This window comes from Microchirus variegatus, assembly GCF_963457635.1.
Source record: "Microchirus variegatus genome assembly, chromosome: 10".
Taxonomy (NCBI): Eukaryota; Metazoa; Chordata; class Actinopteri; order Pleuronectiformes; family Soleidae; genus Microchirus; species Microchirus variegatus.
Genome location: NC_139811.1, coordinates 6233192 through 6243379, shown reverse-complemented (window position 1 = coordinate 6243379; position 10188 = coordinate 6233192). Strand labels below are relative to the sequence as shown.

General features: G+C 44.1%; 1 protein-coding gene across 1 annotated transcript in view; it reads left to right on the top strand.

Moving 5' to 3' along the window:
* Positions 1 to 1716: 1716 nt before the first annotated feature.
* caskin1 (CASK interacting protein 1) overlaps positions 1717 to 10188 on the top strand; it is a gene marked incomplete at both ends in the record, with an annotated part of 137574 nt that continues 129102 nt past the window's right edge. Inside the window, one exon of the mRNA XM_083897004.1 lies at positions 1717 to 1810. Coding sequence (XP_083753130.1) covers positions 1717 to 1810 — 94 coding nt within the window. The remainder of the gene's footprint in view (positions 1811 to 10188) is intronic.

The following is a 10188-nucleotide window of genomic DNA, read 5'->3' as shown; positions in this document are numbered from 1 at the left end:
GCTTAGTAGCTCCTGGATTAAAACTATCAACTGTAATTCATTTCGGGCCGCCAGAAATGTTTCTGCGGGCCGCCATTGGCCCCCGGGCCGCACTTTGAGAACCAATGAAGTAGAACCTTCCACCTGGAAGCCTTTTAAACCCTTTATTCAGGAAAGGGAAGGGTTTTAAAGGTTCTCTGGATCAAAATGGTTCTTACTGGAACCATTAGTGTTACCAAGAACCCTTGAAAAACCCTTGTTTTTCAGAAACAAATGGTTCCAGGTAGAACCTCAGCCCTTGTAGAAGAACCATTTTGGAACCCTTATTTATAAGTGTGTGACAAACCATTCAACCATTCTTTCAATTTAGAGTGTCCAATTTACCCAGTCTCTATATTGCATGTTTTAGAACTGTGGGACGAAGTCGGAGAACCCGGAGAACCTGCATGCTGCAGACTCCATGCAGAACGGCCCTTGTTCCAACCGTTTTGGCACTTTGGTCAATGTAAGTAAACTGCTCATCAATGTAATCGAGTCACTTTATTTTATATAGTTTTTAAGTCATTTTCACAAAATGATCATTATGGGGCCCCCTCTCAGTTTGGGCCCCAGGCACCAGCCTTCTCTGCCCACTTTATTTCAAGGCCCTGCTCCTGGTTATTATTATGTTATTGTAATTACAGTGAGCCATGAATAGACTTATGCGATATCTCTATCTTCTTCTTCTGCTGAAGAAATCTCTGCAGCCACAGAGAGAGAGAGAGAGAGAGAGAGAGAGAGAGAGAGAGAGAGAGAGAGAGAGAGAGAGAGAGAGGAGGCGGGAGAGGAGCACGCTCCTGGTCCGCCCCCAAGTTGCAGCACGAGCCATTTAGCTGGAAGAGCTGGGCCAGCTGTAGAGCGCGCGGGCGCGTTTGCACGTGCACGCGGAGAACAGCATTACCAAATAGAGAACGCGAGCGCACGCGAAGATGCGATGGCTGCAGTAGCAGCGACACTAACACTAACCCTGGACTGTGGTGTTTACGACGCAGAGCACGAGCGCAACGGCTCGAGCTCGGCAGAAACGGACGCCGCGCGCGCACGATTTTAAGACGCACGGAGCGTCATTTACGCGCACTGTGCGCTCTCTCTCTCTCGCTCTCTCTCTCTCGCGCGCGCCGTCCCGTGCGCGGTTTACGTCTCTCGAGCCCAGCAGCGCTGACTGCGCTGCCTTCACTTCGCTGCTCGCTGTTGTTTTGACGCGCAGCTGCAAAGAGAGAGAGCGCGAGCAGCCGCTGTCACGGATGAGGAGCGCGAGCGAGGGAGCGACACCGTTTATCTCCCTCCACCTTCTGAACATCACGCACGCGACAACCGGCGCGCCGTTACTGGCATCTGGAAGGGCCCCGGTAGCCTCGGGTCTCATCCCCCTATCCAGTCATCCAGTGGCGCCCGCACTCGGGGATACCCGAGCGCATCCCTGCATCCCATCCTCTTAATCTATCCCTCTCTCTCTCTGTGTCTCTCTTCCAGCCTCCCTCACTCACTCCATCATCAAATGCACGAGCCCCCAAAGGGTCTACTATAGACGGGGAGGAAGAGGAGGAGGAGGAGGAGGAGGAGGAGGAAGAGGGGGGCTGCTCTTTTTCGTGTGGCCGCGGTGGTGGACGCACCCCTCCGCGGTGTGTGTGAGGCAAGGGCTGTAAGCGCCGCCGTTGTCGGAGGATGCTGTGGGAGTAGAGCGGCTCAGAGAGGAAGATGGGGAAGGACCAGGAACTGCTGCAGGCGGTGAAGACCGAGGACCTGCTCACCGTGCAGAAGCTGCTGCAGAGGCCCCGGCCAGGGAAAGCAAGTAAGACATCACTCTGTGTATCATTATTATATATATATATATATATATATATATATATATATATATGTACTAACGCAGAGCATGATACTGTGATGGAGGCTCTGTTCCTCACATACCGTCGCTGAGAGATGCTATACTACAAGGCCCGTGATGTATGCATTGTATATATATATATGTGTGTGTGTGTGTGTGTGTGTGTGTGTGTGTGTGTGTGTGTGTGTGTGTGTGTGTGTGTGTGTGTGTGTGTGTGATGTGGAGAGGAGGGGCTGTGGGCATCGAGGTGTATCAGAGATGATTAGTGGTGTGTGATTGGAGACTGACAGCACATCTCGAGACCCCCAGTCTGAGTGCACTGCAGCACACACACACACGCACACACACACACACACACACACACACACACACACACACACACACACACACACACACACACACACACACACACACACACACACACACAGAGGGTGGGTGGATGTGTGTGTGTGTGTGTGTGTGTGTGGGTGGGTGACGTTGGTAGAGGGAGGTGCTGTGTTTTTAGATGAGCTGTCTAATGCCAGTGGCCTTGTGACGGTTCAAGGTTCAAATTGAGCCCACGAGGGACAGACTCTACTCTGCTCTATTTAGGCCTGCAGTTAAAAATCTGATCATTATGCCAATGTCAACATATGGACATATGGAACTACTGTACTTGGTGAAGCATTTTTTAAATGATTTTATTTACATTTACTACTAAATTGAACATGCTCTCAAATGTTATTTGTTCATTTCAACAATCCAGGAGGCACGGAATGCTTTTAGCAGACAATGTTTTAACGGGAGGTCACGAAGAAAAATCATTTATTTGGCTTTATTTGTTTTGGGAATGAAAATGATGAATTTCAGATTTCAGTGTGTGCAGGAGTGTGTGTGTGTGTGTGTGTGTGTGTGTGTTAGACACATTAACACCATGCACCACAAACACTTTTGATAAACCATTTAGTGGTGTGAGTGTTCCAGTTTATTTAAGACAAATTCTGTGATTTTTTTTAGGAACATGTTGTTGTTTCTCTTTGGTTTTTAGACCAAAAACAATACATACATTTGAAGGTGGAGATCGACAGATTCGTCGATAATGGAAAACAATCCAAACGCAACACTTTGTTTGCTTATACTGCAAAGTCATATCCTCACCATCACAGTACGGTATTCAACGATGCAATTACAGCGCATGATTTACTCTGTTCTGTTCGGGGGTTTACGCTATTCTGATTGTTTATGTTCTGCAGTGGATGTTGCCCTACAACAGTGTTTAGCTTCCACAGCCCACTCTGATGTGTGGGCAGAGAGAGAGAGAGAGAGAGAGAGAGAGAGCAGTGCAGCCACTCTGATGTAGAACTGACCGAGGGAGGGAGGGAGGGAGGGAGGGAGGGACGCACTGCACGATTAAAAGCATTAAAACATACACAAAGTATGTGTATGATGTTTTAAAATCATTTGTTTTGCAGCGTCTGACCTGAGAAGGCTTCAGACGACAGGTGGGGGCCTCATTTAAATAAGACCAGCCTGTGTTTGATTACAGAGAACGTTCCAGGATTGTGGCTTCCTGCACTAACTTTATGTATTTTAGAGAGGCTTCGTTTTTTTTCTTATCTCGTGCTGCATATTTGAGCTGAAAATAACATTTCATTTATTTACGTTAAGTCTGTCGCTGCTCGTGTTTTCATTTCTCTTTTTGCCTTATTTTACCTCCCGTTTAGATCACCCATTAATATTTTAGTCTCCAGTGTTTTCCCTCGGGGCTGTTTCATGATAGCGTCTCCTCACTTTCTTCTTAAAGGGACACTGCGTAGTATTTATGGGTTTATATGACCCAAAATCCACTTTTTTATACATATTATGTGCTCCTGCAGTGTTTCAAAAAGTCATGTAAAATAACATGGTCGCAGGGGCCGCTGTTGCATTGCCACCGTTAGCAGCGAGACGCCATGTTTCTACGGGAGCCTGTAAGGACAAACCCGAGAGAACAAAATCAAGCGTCGCGTTACTTGTAGCGGAAGTCCCGCCTCCGCTGACGGAGCAGGAAGTCTGAGGTATAAACAAAAGACACACTCATACATCTGAATAAATACTAGAACCTCATCTGCTGACACGGGAAAAAGACGACGAGGACGACATTTGACCTGCTGAGGATACCGTAGCGCTCAGGGAAGGGAGGGGGTGAGCAGAGGAGAGGTTCGTTGTTGTAAATTTCAGCCTCTCCTCTAGATGTCACTATAAACTACTTACTTCACCTTTAAAGCTCACATAGGGTGGTCCTGTTGCACATATTTGTTAGTTATGGAGGTCTACTTACATACATTAACTTGTTTTTAGGGTCAAAAACCTCCTAGTTGCTGTAAACGAGACGATAGAAATCTCTCCTTACTGAAGCTCTCCTCAGCCGCGGTGTTTCAGACTGAAATTTCACCCCCAGAAGACAGAACTGTGTTGTGATTGGGCAGCCAGCGTAGAGCCTTCCCAACTGTCTTGTGATTGGCCAGTACCCGGAAGTGACATATTCAGCACACCAGCTCTCAGAAGCGCAGCTCTACTCATTATCAAAACATTGTTTTAACAATGTTTAAAAAATAGTTCGGTGACGACTCCCCGCCGCAGTCCCTTTTATGATCCTATATGGTCCGCTTTGATACTTCACTTCTTCACTGCTGTTTTTATGACATAATACCAGCCATATGTTGGCAGAAAGTTAAGTCTCCTGTCACCTGGCAACATTCCTGCACACAGGAAGTGATTTGTTTAGAGTGGAGACAGCAGAGGCAAACAGGCAACAGCGAAGTGAAGACGGCTGAAAAACACCAACAAGCAGCCCCACACACACACACAAAAACACCCCCCCAAAAAAAGCCCAGTCATTCAGCAGCTCGACAGGATAAATGCCTCTTGTCCCCGCCCGCCTCTGCACTGCAGGTGTTTACACACAAACGCTCCCTCAGTCAGGTTTGATAGTAGTGCTTGACAGAGCCTGAAGGATGTAGCATACAAATGATGTTCGGGGGCCACATGGTGGCGTAGTGGCTATAGCGCTGTTGCCTTACAGCAGGGGTTTCAAACTCGTTTTCACTGAGGGCCACATCGGTATAATGGTTACCTGTAAAGGGTCAGATGTGACATGTCATACAGAATAAATGTAACTAAATGTAACCAAAGATAATGTAAAATAAAGGTAACTACTCCGTAACATAATTGATAAATAACTTTCTGTATTTATTACTGATTCAATTTCACTCGTCGCACGACGCATATACAATGATACACTGTGATCTAGTGGCGGGTGCCGTCACTTTGCGGGTAACGCAATCGCCGTGCATTGTGGGAAATGTAGTTTATGGTCAACGCACGCCTTAAAGCAGCATAGACCTATTTTAACACAGATTTTTAAGACCAATTAATCACTCGTGGACCACATAAAATGACGTGGCGGACCACATCTGGCCCCCGGGCCTTGAGTTTGACACATGTGCCTTACAGCAAGAAGACCCAGGTTCACACCTGGTGGTCTGTATAGAGTTAGCAGGTTAATTGGCTGAAAAGCTATAATAACGATATAACTAGAGCTGCGACTAACGATTGCTTTCATAATCAATGAATCTGTCGATTATTTTCCCGATTAGTCGAGTAATAGCTTCGTCCATAAAATGTTGAAAAATGTCGACCGGTGTTTGTCAAACCTGGAAATGACGACGTTCTCAATGTCTTGTTTTTTGTGGAGCAAAGAAACGAAGACAATATTCACTGTTTGAATCATGACAAAAAGCTTCAAACCGACGAATCGACGATCTAAATAGTCGACGATTAGTTTGGCGATCGATTAGCAATCGAGTAACTGTTTCAGCTCTAGCTATAACTAGATAGTTCATATTGAGCGATATCGATAATTATGGATCATTTTACACGACCTGTTTAAAATAAGGACAGAGATTTGTCTTCACGACACTCATGGCGAAGGATAAAGTGATTAACAAATGCTTCTGTTCATGAAGACCAAGCATAACATCCTCCTCTAAAAGTTATGCATTGCAGCTTTAATAACACATTTGCATTCAAATTCTTGTTGTTTTGGTGCTGGATATTTCATTTTCACCCTCTCTCACAAACACACACGGATTCCAATTATTCACTTCAATCAGACCTGGACCTTTGGTCTAATCCTCTCCATCTCAGAACCCATTGGTTCTGTATCATCTATAGTGATGAATTAGTCTCTGGAGGACATTTTTGAGCCGATATGTGGACTAAGACAAGACAGTCGGATGAGTAATGTGAGACGTGACAATAACTCTGACTCCACAAATATTCTGGCAGGTTTCTTGCTTCTTGCTGTTTACCTGTAAAGCTCGCTTAAATGTTATTTGTCTAGGTGGAAAACAGAAGCTCAGAAGCTTATCCTCCCCCATAATATTGCATTTTTACAGATGGAGGAATCTGTTCATAATCAGACGGTTTAGCTGAAATATTCACTCGTTCCTCTGCAGTGTTATTTTACAGTGTTTTGCTTGCACAGAAAGCAGCTTTAATTCATTTAGACCGACGCTAACTTGTACACGGCTATGTCACAGACTGCAGGACGCACAGAAAACACTTATCTCACACCAGGGGCCACTGAAAGGAAAAATGTACAGGAACACAGGAAACTCCCCTGGATTAGACGCAGTCTGCTGCCTGTCTACTGCTACGACACTGACGTCTCTTTCTCAATGAGACATAGTAAGTAATTCCAATTCCTATCTTAACCCTCAAGCTCAACCCTTAATCTTAACTGGCCCTAAATACCAAGTGTTGAGGGTTATTTTGTCACTTAGAAATGGGACACCCCTTAAATGCAGACACGTCTTCAGACTGTAGGGGGCAGAATAACGCAAAAAGCTGCGTCCAGTCTGTCAACTCCAAAAAAGAAGAAGAAGAAGAAGAACGCATTTACGTCAGGATTATTTATTACGATCCGTTTGTCAGTCAAGTTATTAGGTTGTCAGTTAGTTATAAGATGATACTCATACAAATACCACAACCACGGACATATTCAGCTGACAGTTACCACACACCACGACTTATTGAAAAGTAAACCATAGCAAAAACATCGCTTGTACGCACCGGCCGACTATTGACAAAAGATCGTAAAATATAAATAAATGTTACGCAAAACAATGACGTCAGTAATCCATAATATGGGCCTAAACTAATATAATACAATGGTTTTCATCAGTTTTATATCTCTATTGACAAAGAAAATACTTCATTTGTATTTTTCGGCGCCATCTTTGTTATGTGAAAACACGCAATGCATTCTGGGTAGCCCCTGATCCCAAGGGTGGTCTCGGGAAAATCTCAATATTGAGGGCGATACAGCCCTTAAACTTGCCCCTCAACTTAATTTTTCTGAGAATCGGGACAGCACTTGCACTAGAGGGAGCGCACATTTTTGAGATTGAGGGTTAAGCAAGGAATTGGAATTCACCCTTAGACTCCATCGTGTAAACGCCCCCACATTGCATATTCAATAAGGCAAGACCGCTAAATGGATTGCGAGTGCTATTTCTGAGAGACGCGATTCTCTTTGCGCCCTGTTGCGCCCTGTTGCGCCCTCAGCATCAACGCAAATTTGCGCGTGCAAGCGCGTTTTTGCCCGCAGTGTCCGAAATAGCATCCGAATACGATATTTTCACAGAACAGCCTTAAGTGAGGCTACAGTGGAGTCCTCTCAGACATAAAGAGGACAGGCAAACCCTCACGTTCTATAGCGATAGACAAGGTCGTATATATTATATGTCGTAGCACAAACATGTATGTATATGTAATGTGATACACATGTAATACAATCAAATGGGTTTAAAGCAGGTTGAAAGAGACAGAACACACAGATTACTGGCTGTAAAAAACGAGTATTATGATCTGTCAGTAATTAAAAGCAGTCCTCAGGGGCCTATTTAAGGCTGTAATATACTCATGACACCTAATAAAGTGGCAGAACCCAGCGTGGACATCTGCTGGCTGTAGACCACTCGACGTGTTGTGCATTCAGAGTCTTTATCAAATGAGTATTTATTATTTCCTGTTGCCTTTCTATCGTTTTTTTTTCAAACCAGCGTGGTGATTCTCCTCTGACCCCGGTGGTGTGTGTTCTCTACATCCTGAACGTGGAGCTTTCAGAATATGTTAAAGTGGTTCCTTCAGATCCCACGAGATCTGTACTTAATATATACCATAATATACATTTATATATTAGTATTATATTTGATATTTGTTTCCCTGACGGCGTGAAAGCCTGAATGTTGAATAAGGGTTGGATAATAGAATAAAGTTGACACTGCTGAGGTTCAACCATTGCTTTACAGGAGTCTTTGGACTACAAGGAACCTTGTGGACGTTGACGTTGTGCAGTTAAACGTGTTGGTTTTTGCTCAGCTCTGTTGTTGTGTCCAGAGGCGGTTCTAGAGTCTGTAGGGGCCCTAAGCAAAAATTCCCAGGGGGCCCTCCCTTCCAACCAGTGTTCATCACCATTATGTTATAAATAAAAAAAAATATTAATTTTTTTCCGAAATGAATGAAATAACATGGAAAAAACCTTGTAATTAAAAAGTATGTGAAAATATAAATGTAAAGAACAATAAAATACTGTAAAAACTTAGTAAAAAAAATACAATACACTGTAAAGAACCCACATTATAAAACAATATAAATATATAGAACAATAAAATACTGTAAATAACTGAAAAAACATATATAAACTGAGGAAAAAACATATGCATTACACTGTAAATAATCCTCTTCATTTTCCAACTTGCGGAACGATAACTTCACACAGGTTAAAGTGAGGTGGGGCCCCTTTAGGGAGGTTTCCTACTGAGATGTCATTGTAAAATGGCCCATTGTTGTTTAAGGTGGACGGGAAGGCAGCTGCTCACTGCACATTTCAGTAAAAACAGCCCTGAGGCTCCGAGTGTCGGGGGCCCCCTATCAGCTCGGGGCCCCAAGCAGTTGTCTGCCTTGCCTGTTCCCAAGCTGCGCCCCTGGTTGTGTCTCTCTAAGTGTCATCATTTATACCATAAAATTTAGGAGCTGACTGAGTTAAAACTGCCCACAAACTATTTTCTAAGGATGTTTTTCTTACTTCCTGGAGTGGTGTTTTGATGGTGTTTCCTATGGACACTGATGTTACATGAGGTGGCCATGTGGTCTCTACTTTCAGGCCAAACCCCCCCCCCCCAACAAAAAACAAACAAACAAACAAACAATCAGGGCAGATGGAGTAAACAATAATGACAGAGTGAAGCCGAGCGTCCTCAGTCAAAGAGGAGGGAAGTCTAACGTGAGGCTGATGTTAACACAGACCTGTTTGTCATCGAGCATTAAACACAGAGCTGTCACAGGACAGCTGTGTGTGTGTGTGTGTGTGTGGTTTGTGGCTCTTGAAGTGGTGTGTGTGTGTGTGTGTGTGTGTGTGTGTGTGTGTGTGTGTGTGTGTGCACAGACGTGTATAATGTATGTGTCAAGCGGCAGCTAAGATTGGTTTCCTATCCTTTTAAGACTCTTCCATTCATTTAAACCCGTCTAAACCACCAGGGACGTCTAACATACAGCCCCCACGGGTAAAATACTACATTTTATCAGCACCTGAAACCTGTGTAAATGGTACATTTTAGGCATAATATCGTTGAAATTGCACTTATTTTTCTCAAGAAGTAAAAGAAAAACGTAATTAGATGTAATCACTATTGATAGTTCTTGTGTGTGTGTGTGTGTGAGGAAAGAGATTTGATTATGACACACACTCCGTCCCGTTGCCGCCTGCTTACACAACAACACAACGAGTCCCTCACCGAGTTTGAAGGCGATCGCTCAAAAACTGTAGGACGAGATAGATTTTGTAGCGCTGGTGCAAATTTCGCCCCAAAAAAACGCCTCCCTTTTCGCGTTCAATCCAAAATGGCGGCCTTCCTGTAGGATTGACAGGACACTTGTCATTGACTTTTATTTACAGCACAACCTCATGAACCAATGTGTACCAAATTTTGTCGTTCGTCAATCGTTCACCATGGGGCATGGGAACGGCCTCAAAAACGCGATTTAGTCCGCGTAATAATAATAATAATAACCAATTCTTAAGTGCGTGCAAATTACATCCGTTTTGACGCACGTTTAGGGGGTCAGATTCGAGTTCGAAGACGGAAAAAGAAAATAAGAATAATAATTCTTACATTTTCCTCGCCATCTTTGTGTGCGAGGAACCTAATAATAATAAAAATTCCTTCAGTTTCAATAGGGTTCTTGCACAGTCGTGCTCGAACCCTAAATAGAACCATATATAGCTTCTTCGGCTTGTCCTCATAGGAGAACCCTTTTTG